Consider the following 18,233-nt stretch of genomic DNA (forward strand, 5'->3'; position numbering starts at 1 on the left):
CGAGCCCCCACCCAGTGACCTGGGACAATTACATACCACCCCCTGGGCACCTCTAAGAGGCAATACTTCCCCTCTCGCAAGCACGGAGTCTGAGTGTCACAGAAAATGTTTAATAACATGAGGTAAACGACATCAGCATTAAATTGGAAAAACACCACAAACAGGCTTCATGAGCAAAAAAACCCACCCCAGCAAATTGGGCTGTGTCCTTTCCCTTTGGTTCTTGAAACCAGCAACCCAAGAATCACCAAAGTCCCAAAAGTCCAACAACCCCCCAAAGTCTCTGTCCCTGGTCAGTGCAGCCCCAGAGTTCAAGCGGGGGTGGGGGAAGGCACGCAGGGTGTTAAGGGGCACCTTACGTGATCCGAGGCCAACCGGCTGCCTCTCCGTGGGGTTCCGCCACAGCCTTCTCCACGAGCCGCTCCCACCGTCCACGAACGGCTCTGGCAGCTGCTCCGCTCTGCTCACCGACCTGTGAGCCGCTCAGCTCTGCTCCACTTCAGCCGTTCCTTGGGCCGCTCCCACAAGGCTCCGCTCTGCTCTGCTCGCTGCTTCTCCAGCCGCTCCGCCCTGCTCACCGACCTGTGAGTCGCTCAGCTCCGCTCCAACCGTCCCCGTGAGGCTCCACTCTGCTAGCTGCTCCGCCAGCCGCTTAGCAATATAGCTTCAGGCTCCCCCACTAGTTAACACAGTCTCAGTGATCTCAGCTCTTAATAACTTTAGCTCTTTTGTGATTTCAGCTCTTAGCAATTTCAGCTCATAGTAGGGGAGCCCCAGTGCTAGTGCACCATTAGCCCAAAGTGAATTCAGCTCAGCAGCCTGTAACTAGACTCCTAATGGAATCAAAGTTAACTCTGACATTCAACAGTGGAGAGAGGAGGTAGTGCAATTGGTGTTTCAAACCCTCAAAGAGGGCCCATACCATCAGGTATAAATACCTGTCCACATCCTCTCTCAATTCACTGAGTTTTGTAACCCATGCCCCTTGTCAAGCAAGTGCTACTTAGGTAATGGTGAAGGACTCACTCAGTCCTTCTGTCATACAACAGTTCCACTGGCCTTGATTCACAGAATCAGGGTAACAAAACTTTATTCTCCTGCCCCAATAATAGAGAAACTGGGGATCCCACACCAGCCAAAGTAACCACTTTCAGTTGCTGTTGTTTCATGCCAGGTGAGTGGGTGTGCCTATGCAAACCAGATCAGCCCCTGGAGTTCTTTTCCACACTTGCCATAATTCACCACCAGATGTCAGGGTAGAGCTCATCCTGACTCTGCTTACATAATCAATAAACTCTTTCCAAACTCTGCCTCCTCCAGGGTAGTTATGGTGAAGCTCTAAGCACAGAGCATGTGGAGGTTTAATTTTAAAATAGTAAACTTCCTATTTTGACCACAAAACAGATATCTTGGACGTGTACCTGCTATAGCCATACAATGAGTGAGAAGGAGCATTACTTGTCACATACACAAACCATATTAGGAACATGGTGAAGATTGAATTGAAGCACTCTATACAATAGTCTCTTACTCTAAAGAGTTCTGCTAGACTTCTAAACATGACACTATTTATATCCATCATATTCAGGGCCAGCTCCAGGGTTTTGGCCGCCCCAGGCAGCCAAACAAACAAAAAAGCCGCGATCGCGATTTGCGGCGGCAATTCGGTGGAAGGTCCTTCGCTCGGAGCAGGAGTGAGGACCGTCCGCCGAATTGCCGCACGTGCCGCCCCTCTCCGGAGGGGCCGCCCCAAGCACCTGCTTGGTAAGCTGGTGCCTGGAGCCGGCCCTGATCCTATTTCATTTTTATTTTTTTTTTTGAAAGTGGCAGAAAAATCAGTAACATCAGAGCTACCTGTAAAACTAATTAAAATACACATTCTGTCCATGTAGCACAGTGGTAATGAGGGAAGAGCTAAAACTCAAGTAGCACAGTAGATGTGTGAACCTCTTCTCTGGCATAGAATCATAGAATATCAGGGTTGGAAGGGACCTCAGGAGGTAATCTGGTCCAACCCCCTGCTCAAAGTCATTCCCAACTAAGTCATCCCAGCCAGGGCTTTGTCAAGCCTGACCTTAAAAACCTCTAAGGAAGGAGATTCCACCACCTCCCTAGGTAATCCATTCCAGTGCTTCACCACCCTCCTAGTGAAAAAGTTTTTCCTAATATCCAACCTAAACCTCCCCCACTGCAACTTGAGACCATTACTCCTTGTTCTGCATCAGGTACCACTGAGAACAGTCTAGATCCATCCTCTTTGGAACCCCCTTTCAGGTAGTTGAAAGCAGCTATCAAATCCCCCCTCATTCTTCTCTTCTGCAGACTAAACAATCCCAGTTCCCTCAGCCTCTCCTCATAAGTCATGTGTTCCAGCCCCCTAATCATTTTTGTTGCCCTCCGCTGGACTCTTTCCAACTTTTCCACAGGGGATAGTTTAGTGGTTTGAGCATTGGCCTACTAAACCCAGGGTTGAGAGTTCAATCCTTGAGGGGGCCATTTAGGGACAAAAATCTGTTGGATGATTTAATTGGGGATTGGTCCTGCTTTGAGCAGGGGGTTGGATTAGATCTCCTGAGGTCCCTTCCAACCCTGAAATTCTATGAAATCACTTTTGCTTCCCCTACTAATTCTTCCCAGTTTGTGAGCAGTAGGTCTAGAAGAGCTCTGCCCCTAGTTGGTTCCTCCAGCACTTGCACCAGGAAATTTTCCCCTACACTTTCCAAAAACTTCCTGGATTGTCTGTGCACCACTGTATTGCTCTTCAAGCAGATATCAGGGTGATTAAAGTCTCCCATGAGAACCAGGGACTGCGATCTAGTAACTTCTGCTAGTTGCTGGAAGAAAGCTTTGTCCACCTCATCCCCCTGGTCTGATGGTTTATAGCAGACTCCCACCACGACATCACCCTTGTTGCTCACACTTCTAAACTTAATCCAGAGACTCTCAGGTTTTTCTGCAGTTTCATACCGGCTTTCCTAATCAGATTGGCAGGGGGAGGGGAGATACAGAAATCCTGTGTTTAGGTAAGCCCTTAGTCTTTTTCTATTGATTTGAAATCAATATAGCTGAATTGGTGCAGCCCACTAGTGTGTATGCAGTTATACCCATGAAAAGAGGCTTACGTTGGTAAATAAGCTATATGTAAACTTACCAATTTTAACACTTTTATACTAATAGTACATAAACCCACTGATTTAGATTTAAATGGGGGGGGTTGAGTGGAGCAGGGTGAAAGATCAATTGAAGCCCAGGATCTTTTAATTAATTCTAGTATCCCACATGCTCTTGGCAGCCTACTGAACAATTAACTTAAACTTAAATTGCTACACATCAGTTAAACAAATGCAGAATATAAAGTCCAATAAGTAAACCCTTAAGACTGAACATCCACAAAAGTGATGGCCAGTATTAAACTTTGAATCAGTAAGAGTAAGGATGGTATCACTGTACTTGGTTTATAGGGGATGGAAACTGAAGATGCTGTCCTAAAGGGATACCATCAAAAATGTGCCTAATTTTAACTTACATTATCAGTTCTATTTTGTCTCGACCTCTGCTTTACCTGTCTGCTCAATTTGTGGGCAGTCATGCTAGTAAAACAAAATAAACTGCCTCAAGCTTTTTTGTCTGCATTTTTAGATTTAAGTATTTAAACAGCTGAGTTATTTGATCTGCAAATTATGCATATTTGAATCCATCAATTATCCAACACTGTTTGCAGAGGCTAAAGTTAACTGAACTTTTAGTCCAGTGAATCAGAGGGAATTAAATTTAAGATTATTTAAAAAAAAATACATTCCTCCTACTTTCCACTATTGTTTGCAACCTTTTTAAGCAGCACAGACACCTGTAATTAGTTGTTTTAAAGAGGTATCTTTTAAACAAATTTAAAATTACTACAGGATGGTGACGAACTACAAATATCAAATGGACCAGGTTGGTTATGAAATGTAAAGTAAAATGAGCTTCCCAGCATACAGTTCCCCCATTTTTATCAACTGGCATGAATTTGGAAACTCTCCTGGTAACCTTCTGTTATTGTAGCTTTAGTTTAAATGAGCTTCAACATATTGACAATATTCCAATATGATATGTTCAGTGTAAAACACTTAATGAAGGCCTGCTGTTGGCTTCTTCATTCAGAAACATAATTTTACAAAAATATAATCTAAGTTGAGGGAATTGGAATCTACATGTATTGTGGCTTTAAATTGGGTAATTGCATATTACAGTTCATAGGCAGGCAAATAACATCAATATGCTAAAAGAAGGCATGAAGATTGAAGCAACTCATGTGAAGAAAAAGCAACTGCATTATTATTTGCCTGCTGAAATCTTACAGAAAAGAAAGAAGGTACGATGAAGTTTTGATCCTTCACATAATATTTGCATGTGTGCATGTGTGTGTGTGTGTGTGTGTGTGTGTGTGTATGTGTGTGTATATATATATATATATATATATATATATATATATATATATATATATATATATATATATATATATATATATATATATTATATCTTGTAACCTTTGTTTTCAGCAAAGCATACCAGACATTGGTCGAAACATTAGTGGACTTCCATCCAAAAGGGCTTCAGTGGATGTAAGCTCTTTGGATGGTTCCACGACCACAGACACAGGAACACGATATAGCTCCCCTTCTTTGTTAAACAGGATCTCTAAATTGGACAACTCTCTGATAGAAACAGAAAGGTTAGTAGTTTGTAAACTTGGATAATTCAAGGAGATTGTACACTTGTTACCAATTGATAGACGAGCTTTGTAACCTAAAATATGTGTAAGAGCATATACAATGCTTATTTAACAGGAACACTCTACTTCAGAGAACCAGTGCTGCTACCAGTAGAGAGAAGCCATTGAATGTCACTATGCCATCAGTGCCTGTTAAAGGACTGTCCATTCCAGTTATTGGTTCAAGTATGTATCTAAACATAGTGAGGAAAATGTAACCTTTAACTTTATGTAACTACATTTTAAAGGCTGTTTTCTTTGTGCAGAGACAGAGATTGCAGGTACAACAAAAGCAGTGCTACCTCCAACTGGATGCACCATACCTACAGTAGTAGGACGAAATGTGATTCCTCGACTTATTACACCTCCTTCTGCACAGGGACAACCGCTCCTAAATGGAATTTCAACTATAAACTCTACAAATGCTGCACCTAAAAGACCTCATTCACCTTCCTCAGAAGAATGCACCAAAAGACTTAAAGATATAGAAAAGGTAAAAACACACTTCAATATGGAATCAAAGGGAGAAAGAGTTGGAGAGATGTGTATAGATAAACTTCAAAAGACTTTGCAGGTAATCTTATAAATTCAATTTCTAATACTGTCCTTTAAAAAGAAAATACTGGCTGCTAGAATTAGAGTAGTGTTTAATGTTCAAAGTTCGTGTATGTAGAATGCATTTTTCAGATCTGACGTAACCATTTCATTCCAGCAATCCAGTGACTAAATCCTAAACTTTGATTATAGGCTCTCAGAAAGTTGAAACAATTGCTATACCACACCTACCACTAGATGCTCTAGGAAGAAAGAAAAACTGGTCTCATAGGAACAACGTCTAATCTGAAGCTCTATGAAACATTTTAAAATAACCTGGAAAAGATTTATTTTTATTTTTTTAAACTAGGCTTGTGCCCTTTATTTGTTGCTTAGTGATTTATAAAGTAGGCCCAAAAGTTCCTATTGTTATGCTTATTTTAACCATAGAAATAGTCCAGAATTAACAATGCTGATATCTTCTTTTTGCTGAATGACCTAGATGCATATTGTTAGTGCCTTTCATTATAGGGGTGGTATTGAAATCTTGACCAAAGCCTATCTCAATAATGTTCATTAGTCATTGAAGTTTGACTAAAGAGTCTAAATTTCTACTTCTTCTTTGAGTGATGATCCCTATTGTATTCCACTGTGGGTTATGCATGTGCACCATGCATCTGGAGCTGGAGAATTTGAAAATAGATAGAGAGCAGGGCAGATTGATCACCTCTCCAATTTCTTCTCACCGCTGCATGGTCCAGGTTGGACTCTTCAGTGTCTGCAGCTTTGGCTACATCCTACAAAATAAGAATTACCTAGTTTGTAAACAGCTTTAACAGTTTAGTGTTTTATAGATCAGTTTCTTGGGGAAAACCACCCTGTTTAGGTACAGGACTATGCCCAGGACTCCAGGCATCAAACGCCATGCTGCCTTCCCGTGATCCTTCTCGGTCAGCGATGAACACCTCAGTCTATACTGCCTTGAGAAAGCCCACATCATGATGTGGGCCAGTATCTGCCAATTGTATCCCAGCCATACCCGAGAGACAGGAGCTTCATCTCCACAAATACCTCATGGAGTAGGCCATGAGGCTCCAGTCAGATCCACCTCTGAGGGAATTGACCATGGGAAGGAGTTTATCACTCATCCCATACACAGAACACATCTCCCCTCCAACGGCACCGACAGTACCGCCACTGGAACCGGAATCAGACTTCTCTTCTTCAGGGGATTCTGAATCATCCCATGAACTTTTCTTCCCCTACCCATGTGTTCACCACCACCCAAGAGACCTGCACCAGTTTGGGACCAACCTCTCCCCCATGTAACTTGGAGCCGCTGGTACCCCATGCCATGGGGGCCCTCATGACCACCTACTGACCCTTCCTACTGGGGGGCCTTGGAACCAGTAGTCCCATGCAGAGTCTATCCAATGTGCCAGGGAGTCACCCTTTGCCTCCCCTCTAAGGGGACACTCCGATCTTCCCCCAGATCTGGCATATGAGGAGGAGGGCCATTATGCTACAGATCAGGTGGTTCCACTGGAACCAGTAAGACTGCCATCTTCATCCCTGGACAAAGCAGTGACTCATACCTCTCCTTCCACCTCTCTCCCACAATGACTTCAGGAAGTTCCAAGATCATCTCCACAGAGTTGCTGGAGAATTTGATTCCTCTCCAGGAGATCCAGGACTCTCAGCACAAACTCTTAAACATCCTCCGTGCATCCAGACCCCAACATATTAGGTTCCCCCACTAATGAAGCCATACTGGAGCCATTTAGAACAGTTTGGTGCTCCTCTGCCACCTGTGCTCCTAACCTGAAAAGGGCAGAAAAATGTTATTACATAGCAGCCAAAGGAACAGAATCTATTTTCTCACCCCACTCCCAATTCTGTGGTGGTCCATCCCATTCTGAAAGGGCCATGCAGAAGTCCAAATTAACATTGAGGACTTCAATGAATCACACCTCTTCAACCAGAAAACAGACAAGTCCCTCCATACCCTGAAGGACTCGAGGGCTACCCTTCGTTTCCTGGGAATATACACACCTGCTTCTAAGAGGAAGTTTCACCGCACGTTGGTCACACCTAGGCACATGGCTCAGCTGTTTTTTCCAACAAAGGCCCTATGAGCCATGTAAGAGAGAGAGGGTTCAAAAGCCCTGCTTCCATATATCCTCTTCAACAGGCTCAGCATCTCGATATCCGCTCCTGGCTCAATGTTATTTTTGACCGGTGCTTGAGAGCCATGAAACGCTAAGCCCGACACCTCCTGACCCCATACACCATTTGGCGGCCTTTCTATGCTACTTCAGCACTTGGACTGCTGCAATAATAACAGACAAGTGGGTGCTGAATGTTATCCACTCTGGCTATGATAGTATGCATCCCTACTACCTTCATAACCCCTGCCCGCCCCCTTTAGAAGCCACTCTGAGAGTATTCTCAAACGAGGTGAACTCCTTGCTGCAGCAAGGAGCAATAGAACTTATCCCTCCTCAATACCAAGGGAGAAGGTTTCACTTGACTTCCTGGTACTCAAAAAGAAGCTTGGTTGGAGACCACTCCTGTACCTTCCCCGTCTCAACCACTTCATTTGAAAACTAGGATTTTGCATGGTCATGTTGGCAGATATAATTCCATCTTTAGAAAAGGGCATGTGGTTTATGGCACTTGATATGAAAGACCCTTCCTTCCTTCCATGTAGACATTCATTCCACTCACAAATGCTTCCTCAGATTCCTGGTGGACTCTACCCATTTTCAGTACCGAGTACTCCCCTTTGGAATAGTGACTGCCCCCAGAGTCTAGCAGCCCATGTCAGACATTGGTCTCATTGTCTTCCGCTACCTTGATGACTGGCTCATTGTTATCAAGTCCTGCAGGGAAACTTGTGTGTCAACTTCCATGATGCTACACCTGCTCTCCTCACTGGGAGTCAGTGTAAACACTGAAAAAGCTGTTCTCACCCCCACACAATCTCTGGATTTCATCCAGGCAACCTTGAATTGTATTACAGAAAGAAAGTACCTGCAGGACTGATTCCAGACCATGAACGATATCCTAGTCTACGTCACAAACAAGCCTCGAGTACTGGTCAAGTCATGTGTCTCTCTACTAGGTCATATGGGGGTCTCATGCAACTACAGCACTCCACTTGCAAGACTCCACTTTCGTTGCCTTCAAATGCGGCAGTCGGTGTACTCCCCAAAATGTCAGTCAGTAACCCTCATGATGACCGTTCTGGCCAGTGTCTTCCCTGCTATGGTGGACAAATCCAAATCCGTGTCGGATATGCATGGGTTCCTTTTTTTCTCCCTTCCTCCCCAGACAGGACCATTACTACAGATGCATCCCTGTTGGGTTGGGGAGCCCACATGAACAACCACACAGCTCACAGTACCTGGATATCTCGAGAGTCTAGCACCCTCATGATGTCATTGTCCTCCTTTTATATCTTCCCACTTGCTGGAAAGCTCTTTTGCTGTGACATGGGTCAAACAGTTCCCATTGTATAGTGCTATCTCTGAGAGGTTTCTATTGTACACAGTTCCTGGGGTAATCCTTGTGCTTGTGTGCATTTCCTCAATAAGCCATTAACATTGTTTGGCCTTTTTACTGCTGTACCTGAAAAGCTGCTTGTGGGTGTTTTTAATCTTACAACATGTTTTAGTAACACATACATAGCCTAACTTCACACATGACAATAGCACACACAATCCAACAAGATATTAATGTCTAGCATATCAAGACTTTTAGACTACCTCACAAGACATATTTTGTACAAAGTATATCCTAATTACATGACAGTGATGAATATTGGGTAGGGTGACCATAGGGACAGTCCCGATATTTGGGGCATTTTCTTCTATAGGCGCTTATTACCCCCCCACCCCCATCCTGATTTTTCACATTTGCTGTCTGGTCACCCTAATATTGGGGTGTCAGGGTGTCAGAGGGTTATCCTGATTGCCCTCTTCTGTTCCACACAGTTCTGGTTTCCCAAACTCCTACACATGTTATCTTGACCACCAATCATCCTTCCAACATTTCCTGAGCTCCTGACCCAGTGGAATGGCAAGATCAGGCATCCTGATTCACGTCCACTCCACATCAGGATTTGGTATTTGGATGGGCATCATCATTATAACATTCATGCTCTATAGGTGTAAGAGACCTCCTCTCTAATAATAGAAAGGACTCTACTAGAAAATGTTACCTAGCTAAATGGAAGCGCTTTTCTTGGGCACATCAAAGAAGCATTCTCCCAGAAACTAGATATTCCTCTGATCTTGGACTATATCCTGTCTTTTGAAGACATCAGGTTTGTCCATCAGCTCCTTGAGAGTCCACCTGGTGATAATCAGGGCATACCATCCACCTTCTTAGGGCTACCCGGTCTCCGCACATCCTCTGACCAATAGGTTCTGGAAAGGCCTAATAAGAACCTTTCCAGCTATTCAGAAGCCTACTCCCCAGTGGTATCTAAAACTTGTTCTCTCGGTACTCAGAGGCGCGGCCCCCCCCCCTTTTGAACCTTTAGCTTCTTGCACCATGTCTCTCCTTTCCATGAAGGTCATTTTCCTTATAGCTATCACCTCCGCTAGAAAAGTTGGCAAACTTGGAGCAATGATGGCAGATTCTCCGTACACTACATTCCATAAGGATAAGGTTTATTTGTGTCTACACCCCAAATTCACCCCTAGAGTAGTTTTGGAATTTCACATTAGCCACATTGATTCACTTACCTGTGTTCTTCCCAAAACCACACACACTTCCGCAGAGGAATGAAAACTCCACTCCCTTTTACTTGCACAGAACAACACTAATCAAGAAATCCCCGAGACTATTCATCACTACAGCAGAAAGTCAGAAATCTCCACCCAGAGAATTTCTAAATGGATCTCTGGCTGCATTCAATTCTGTTGCTATCAAACCTTTTCCCCAATGATGGGATAAGAGTTCATTCTACCAGAGCACAAGCAACAACTATGGCATCTCTTCAGAAGGTACCCCTCCTGGACACCTGTAAAGCAGGCACATGGGCCTCCATTGAGATGGTTGCAAGACATTTCGCTCTGGTGCAGGACTCTTCTGCTTATGCCTCCTTTAGGACCACAGTACTCCTCTCAGCCCACCGTCTACATACTTGCACCCTTTTCCTACTTAAGTACTGTTTGTCGATCAACCCCAGTGGAATACAATAGGGACCATCACTCAAAGAAGAAAAGGAGGTTATTGACCTGTAATTAGAGGTTCTTTTAGATGTGTGGTCACTATCTATATTCCACTACCTGTCCTCCTTCCCCTCTGCTTTGGATCTTATCTGATTCGCAGTAGAGAAGGAACTGAAGAGGCAATTGGTCCACCCAACCCTGTATCCCTTCAGATGGAGGCAATGAGGTGAGCCAGGCTGCATATGTGCACCAACGGACACTATTTTTCTCTGGCTCTGGACGTATGGTGCGCAGGCACCACCCAGATAATGACTACATATCTCAAGAACTTCCAGTTACGGGTAAGTAACCTCCACTTTCAATTGCTCAGCTTTCACCAACCTTTGAGATGCTGTCATTTAACTAGTTCCTAAGTCAAGTTTCCAAGCAAAACATTAATTTTCATGACAAAAAAATAAAGCCTGAAAGGTATTTTTTGATAATTTGACATAGAAAAAGCCAAGCCAAATGTTTTGCTCGTCATCTTTCAAAAATTAAAACCTCATTGGTCTAAGCAGCAGTTAGGTAAAGAAGTATTCAATTTCTGCAGTCTAGTTGCATAAACCCACACTTGTCTACTCCATAATTGCTATCAAGTATCTTAAATATGGATTGTAGAATTAATTATGGAAGCATTAATTATGTATCTTGGCTGAAGTAAATAATCCCTTCCCCACCACTTCTAGTAGGTATAGGTGTAAGTATAGATGTTGGTAGTACTATAGCAAAATATAGATGAAACTGATTGTTAAGAAGGTTCATCAGCTGCTTGGATTAGCTAAAATTCTGTGGAGTGTGAGGCCTGGTTAATCTGTGAAATTTGCACTGACAAGTAGCAGACCAAGAAAACTACAGAATCTTCCCTACAAAATGTTAATGATTAAACCACAAAGATGGGTTAAAATGGTAGAAAACTGAGTTCATTTGTCCAATGTTACACAGTTGACAGACGCAGTATGTGCCTTCTGATATACTTATAAAAGGGGTAATACACTGGAGAAAATGGCTGTAGGATGTCTTCCTACTATGATTAATCTTCCCTGTAGTATTTTTTTGTATAGTATCTCAGGTGCAGGTGACCTTTAGGAGAAGACACTTAACCTGCTGGACAGGTTATCAGTAGCTGACATTGACAGAGCACTAAGTTGTTTTGATCAATTCCATTTCCCTGGAAAAAACATAGCTTTTGCTAATTTTACCTCCATTTTTGTGGAAAGGCAAGAAAGAGCTGGAAAACACAAAATTTTTGGAATTTGTTTATACATTTCCAAAAATTTAAACTTTAATTCTCAACTAATTGAAAGTTCCTACTGGGCCTCAGAACAGGCCAACTCCTTTGGTTCTTGCTTGTGTTTTGTAGTCAAACAGCAATGCTTTCTTCAACAAGGACTGTTCATGCTAGGTCAAGTTCAGCCTCAATATGCTCTCTCGACTCCTGCTGATTTGAATGAAAGTTGTACTTGTATCTGAGGGTAGTTTGCAGGGGCGGCTCCAGGCACCAGTGCACCAAACGCGTGCCTGGGGCGGCAAGCCATGGGGGGGGCGGCCTGCCAGTCACCGTGAGGGCAGCAGTCAGTCTGCCTTCGATGGCGTGCCTGCGGAAGGTCCGCCGGTCCCGCGGTTTTGGCAGCAATTCGGCGGCGGGTACGCCGAAGGCGCGGGACCGGCGGACCTCCCACAGACATGCCGCCGAATCCGCGTTACCAGCTGGACCTCCCGCAGGCATGCTGCTGAAGGCTGCCTGACTGCCGTGCTTGGGGCGGTAAAATACATAGAGCCGCCCCTGGTAGTTTGGTCCATGAGCTCTAACCATATAAATGGCTTTGATACTATGTATCCTGTTCTAGTAAATTGGACTGGATTCAGCATTCAAAGATTGTAGCATCCAAGATGATATAAAGAGAAAATCTACAGGGAAAAAAATATAATTTGAGGCATTCATCTTAACTTTTTAAAATCCTGAATAAACTACTTTAACTCTAACTAATTAAGTGAAATTCTTTAGCTATTCCACTTAATGATATGACTAAGAATAAATTTCAGTTAAAATCAGACAGAAAAACTTTTTTGTATTACTTACAGCTCTTATCAAGTTTTATCCATTTTCCTGTTTCTCCACACATCACACCCAGAAATTATTTGCTGGGAAGCCAAAATGTAACCTGGTTTAGTTCTCTCAAAGCATTTGAATTATTTGTAGACCCAAAACTAGAACTGGGTGAAATGTTTTGGACAAATAGCTTATTGGATGAAAAATTCAGTTTTGGTCAACTCTAAACTATTTGAATTTTGACACTAATTTGCCCAATGATTTCAGCCAAAATTTTTTTAGCTTAGGCACCATTCATAAAATGGTGGGAGGAGGTGGTGCCTTCTTTTTATATGACCATGTTGCATTATACCACTGGGCTATGGAATATTATGGGACAGGTCTCTCAATTTCTTAGTCATTGGAGCAGGGACTTGAACTTGCGTCTTCCCCTTCCAGATGAGTACCCTAATCACCTGGCTATAGTCTGTCTCTCCCAATGACTATTCAAATATTTTTGTATACCAAGAGGAACAGCTTCAATAGGAGCAATTGAGACACCCAGCCCAGATCATGCTATGGTCTGGTCATTTGGGCACTTTCCTACAATGTGGGAAACTCAAGTCAGGAGTGGGAGAAATCGAACCCCAGTCTCCCACATCCCAGCTGAGTGCCCTGACCAGTGGGATAAAAGGTATAAGGGAGGTACAACAGTTGCCTCTGGCCATCTTGAGAATCCTTTCCTTTGCTGCTTTATTTTAAAAGTGCCATGAAATTAAAAAAATTTGTTTTGTATCAAATTAAACATTTTGTTTGACCTAAAGTTTTTATTGACTTTTTCAGTTTGGCAAAAACTTTTTTGAATTTGGATCGACCCAAATCAATTTTTTTTTTCAGAACTGCCAGTAAACCAAAAAAGCAGTTACTTGCTCAGCTCTTCTAACTCTTCTATAACAAACAAAATTTAAATCTTGCCTCCTTCAAACATAAAAATTTTCTATCAACTTCTTTAAAGAAAAGGCAGCCAACCTATAGGCAGAAGTTGGGCACTGCTTACGTAAGTTCACAGAGCCTGGATTTATATGTAAAATAGCCATGTCAAATGAACAGTCTGTTTTATGTAAATTCAAATTTTGAGCAATTTTTAAAAGACTCTCACTTCCCCTTTCCTGTGAAAAAGGTCTGAATATGTAACAAAAATCTAGCTAAAAAGTATTATCTTGAGCGGGCACACCCTGTGATTCATCTCTTTGGGTACATACATAGGCCCTCCTTTACAGAAGAATAAAATGACCCAAAATACCTTCCACATAAAGAATAGATGTCACGAGACTTTTAAAGTTTCATAAATGCTTTCTTGTTAGTTGGAACCAGAAATATAGATACAGCAGGCATTTAATAAGCATTTGTTTGTTAGCTGATATTTGTGCTTTTCATATAAAGGAACTTAATTGCAATGCATTCAGTACACTATTCTTATATACTTTTGGGTTTTTAGGATAGCCTTGGAGGAGGGGAATCCATGCCTATTCCAACTATTGACACATCAAGATCACAGGTATTGTCTACTGAGTCTTTTGCTTTATCAGTGAACCTAAACTAGTGAATATTTCCTGCATACATTAAGGTAATATTTGTTGACACTGTCAAATAGCTAGTGTGTGTAAAGTACTTTTCTGTTGATTTACTATAATTCTTTAACTCTTGTGGCAACATATGATAACTGTGATTCTCACTTACACACTGTGCAGTGGTATTTTGGAGAGCTGCTTTAGCAACTCTCAAACAGACAGAAGCCCCAAACTGCCATGCTTACTTAAAGGTTTAGGCATCCAGCCAAAGATTGAAAAACACTTCATTTGCACACACATGCATCTGTCTCCTACCATCTCAGGCATTCAAACTTCACAACCCCTTCAAAAAACTAGACAAAGCCCCTTTCTTTCCAAACTGCCTTCTTAGGCCTGGTCTACACTTGGGGTGGAATCGATCTAAGTTGCGCAACTTCAGTTACGTGACTAATGTAGCTGAAGTTGACGTACTTATACCAAGACAGTGCGGTGAATCGACTGCTGCTACTCCCCCGTTGACTCTGCCTGCACCTCTCGTGGTGGTGGAGTACAGGAGTCGATGGGAGAGCGCTTGGGGGTCGATTTATCACGTCTAGACTAGATGCGATAAATCGACCTCCACTGAATTGATCGCTGCCTGCCGATCCGGCGGGTAGTGTAGACATACCCTTAGTGTCACTAGAATCTATCCTCTGCCTCAATCACATTCTTCACTGAGTGCTCTGAGCTGTTAATCAACCTCCATATCACATGCAGGGCTTCAATGCCAAAAACTGGATATGCTCAAAAACATCAGCAAATTATAGCAATTACACTTCAGATTTTGAAACCTAATTTTTTCATGCTCTCTTGATCTAAAGCTAGGCCAATCAAGATATATAGTCTGAAATTTAATATTAAGACTCTTACCCCACTCTTAAAAAAAAAAAAAAAAAAAAAAAAAAAACCACAAAAAAAACCAACTCAACCAGCAGAGTTTGGACTCCCTGTAGGATTGCCAACTTTCTAATCGCTCAAAACTGAACACCCTTGTCGCGTCCCTCCCCTGAGGACCCTGCCCTATCTCCAAAGCCCTGCCCCCACTCACTCCATCCCCCCTCCCTCACTCGCTTGTTTTCACTGGGTTGAGGTGGGGGTCTGGCTCTGGGGTGGGGCCAGAAATGAGGGGTTCAGAGTGCAGAAGGGGGTTCCAGGCTGGGGCCAAGGGGTTCTGATTTGGAGCCGAGGCGGTTGGGGAACAGGAGGAGGTGCAGGCTCCAGGAGGGAGTATGGGTGCGGGAAGAGGCTCAGTGCTGGGGCAAGGGATTGAGGTGTGAGATGTGAGCTCTGGGAGAGAGTATAGGTGCAGGAGGGGTCTCAAGGCTGGGGCAGGGGCTGGGGTGTGGGAGGGGATGAGTGGTGTGAGCTCAGGGTGGCACTTACCTCAGGAAGCCGTGCTGCCTTCGCCCATAGGCACTGCCCCTGCAGCTCCCATTGGCCACAGTTCCCAGCCAATAGAAGCTGCGGAGCCGGCACTTGGGGCAGGGGCAACACATGGAGCCCCCCGGCCGTTCCTCCACTTAGGAGCCGAGGGACACGTCACCACTTCTGGGAAGCCATGCAGAGCCAGGTAGGGAGCCTGCCGGCCCCAGTGCAGCCAGGGTCCCTTTTTGACTGGACACCTGGCAATCCTAGCAACATGCCGCTTGATGCTGGTTTGCCTAATTCAGCTGAACTCTTGAGGAAAGACTATGCAGGACAGGGGAATGTCCCTTCCCCTACACTATTGTAGTGAATAAATGCCATCACAGTGAGAAGCAGACACTTCGCCTGCAAGTGTCTAACTTCTAGTAGAGAATTGGCAGATAATCACTATGGTGGGGGGAATAGCATATTCTAGACCTCTTGGTTTGGTATGGTAGGTCATGAAGTTAATCTGTAGGTCTTGTTTATAGCTGAAACAGTTTCACTTTCTACCCAACTTCTGTTCACATTATGCATATTTAAAAATATTTTCCCCTTCCCCTCTTGATTTCCATTTTTCTATTGTAGAGACTTGCCAGTAAAGAACTACCAGATTCATCTTCTCCTGTTCCAACAAATAACATTCGTGTCATTAAACATTCCATCAGATTGACCCTTAACCGGTAACTACAGTGCCTTTTCAGGTAAAGATAATATGCACTTGTTTAGTCATTTACACGAGCAATTAACTTTTATACCGCAGTTGCTGTCCCACATAAAATATGGAGTTACTATCACCGAATTGGAGATATTTTTCCAGTTATTAATTTTTGTCTGCATTTTGACCTGCAGATGCTGTAGGATACTTCCATTACTGTATAGCTTTTCCAAGATCGCCTGCTGACAAGCCACTGTCGAGACAATCATGGCTTTTGTCTTTTTTTAATTGCCTTTAGTTTAAATATTTGCTACTTCTGACTGATCTACTTCTCATTTTGAACCCCCTTCCAACAGCAGTCCTTGTTTTTTTTTAAATACTTTGTTATCATTGTCTTGAGCTGAAAAAAATTGTTCTGAAAATACAAAAAAAATGTCCTGTGATAACATTTTTCTGAATGTATGTAAACATGTTTACTTCAGTCACTGGAGCCACATTCTGGTTAGAAGTGTGTGTATGAAAGTCCTAGTATTGTTTCTGCTTTCCTAATGGTGTAGATATACATTATTTTGTGAATTTCAATTATTTTTTCTGGTTTAGCACACATTCTTTTCTACATCTGTCATGCTGGTGCTCAACATCTATAAGCAATAGCTTTACAGTATTTAGCACGTAGCCAGGCACTACCCAAGTTTTACAGACTGCCTCCCATGGAGGCCCAAGAAATCAATCCTTAATTTAAAAATAAAAATTCAACCATTAAGGATATCTGCCAAGATACTGAAATGGTAGGAATGTCTTATGCTATGGAATCTGATTCTTGTAAATCTTGTTCTGAAACAGGCTTAGGACCTCTTCCAGTTTTCACTGGTTAATTAAACAAATTTCCCCACAGCAACACATTTCTTACCCAAAATACTTAAGACTTAGCTAAATATTGAGACTAGGAAAAACCTGTTCTGATATTACGATCTACTCATTTTGCATTTATGCAGAACAATTCTTCACTGATTAGGCATGCAGAAACAAATATTGGTTTCAATAAAATGCCTGAAAACATTTCCTTTTGAATAACAGTGGTTACGGAACTCTGGCTTGGGATCACTGCAGTCTTCATGTAAACCAGCATAATCATAATACAGCTTACCCAGTTAAATAGAGTGAAGTTTCAGGGGAAAAATGCATCTTCTACAAAGCAAATCCTAGACTACGTAATTTCTCTTGTAATTTGTTTAATTCAATGTTTTGTAAATGAAGTCGTATGTATTTTCAGAGTATTTTTGTATGTACTGTAAGATAACATCTTTTCAAAAAGAAAAGTTTAAAAACTTTACAGTTTCTTCTTCAGTTTACTTTTTTACATAGGTCAAATCTTCTAAAAGCCCTTAACATAAAAGCATTTTGAAGAACATAGGAATATATACAATACCTCTGCTTTGAATAGAATTCTAATTTGCAGATACTCCTTAATGGTAGTTTTCCCTCAGTACCACAGCTTTCATGCCTCAGCTGTATGAGGCAACCAGGAACGCCAATAGTTTTGAGACAAATACTAAATAAAATCTTACCATGCAGTGTGTGCCTTCATTAGAAAGTAGTAACATCTGGTGCACCTTGCGAAAGCATATACAGTAAAAGCTTTGTTATCTGGCATGTTGGGGGAAATGGGGGATGCCGGTAAGTCAAACATTCCGGTTAACTTAGAGGGAGGGAAGGAGTTTGGGTGTGGGAGGGGGCTCTGGGAGGGAGCTTGGGTTCGGGCAGGGGCTTGGGGCATGTGAGGTGGTGCGGGGTGCCAGATCCAGGTGGTGCTCACCTCTTGGCAACTCCCCGAAAGCGGAAATATATCCCTGCTGCTCCTAGGCAGAGGCATGGCTAGGCGGCTCTGCGCACTGCCTCTGCCTGCAGGCGCCGCCCCCATTGCTACCATTGACCACGGTTCCTGGCCAATGGGAGCTGGGGAGCCAGTGCTCAGGGCAGGCAGGGGCAGCACACAGAGCTGCCTAGCGGCACCTCTGCCTAGGAG

At 43.0% G+C, this 18,233-nt stretch overlaps 1 protein-coding gene across 13 annotated transcripts in view; it reads left to right on the forward strand.

The window, feature by feature from the left end:
- The window catches only part of PAPOLG (poly(A) polymerase gamma), a 69,009-nt gene extending 51,463 nt beyond the window's left edge, over positions 1–17,546 (forward strand). For 6 of the 13 annotated variants that reach the window (XM_065589629.1, XM_065589634.1, XM_065589627.1 and 3 more), the window contains 7 exons: positions 4,233–4,354; positions 4,542–4,714; positions 4,830–4,939; positions 5,020–5,327; positions 14,034–14,093; positions 16,138–16,253; positions 16,402–16,538. In XM_065589629.1, coding sequence (XP_065445701.1) covers positions 4,233–4,354; positions 4,542–4,714; positions 4,830–4,939; positions 5,020–5,327; positions 14,034–14,093; positions 16,138–16,236 — 872 coding nt within the window. In that variant the 3' untranslated portion in view covers positions 16,237–16,253; positions 16,402–16,538. Of the gene's footprint in view, positions 1–4,232; positions 4,355–4,541; positions 4,715–4,829; positions 4,940–5,019; positions 5,328–14,033; positions 14,094–16,137 lie in introns of all 13 variants that reach the window. The other 7 variants (XM_065589630.1, XM_065589626.1, XM_065589636.1 and 4 more) reach the window with 4 other exon arrangements.
- Positions 17,547–18,233: the final 687 nt, after the last annotated feature.

The sequence above is a fragment of the Chrysemys picta genome, chromosome 3 (assembly GCF_011386835.1).
Source record: "Chrysemys picta bellii isolate R12L10 chromosome 3, ASM1138683v2, whole genome shotgun sequence".
In the NCBI taxonomy this organism is placed as follows: Eukaryota; Metazoa; Chordata; order Testudines; family Emydidae; genus Chrysemys; species Chrysemys picta.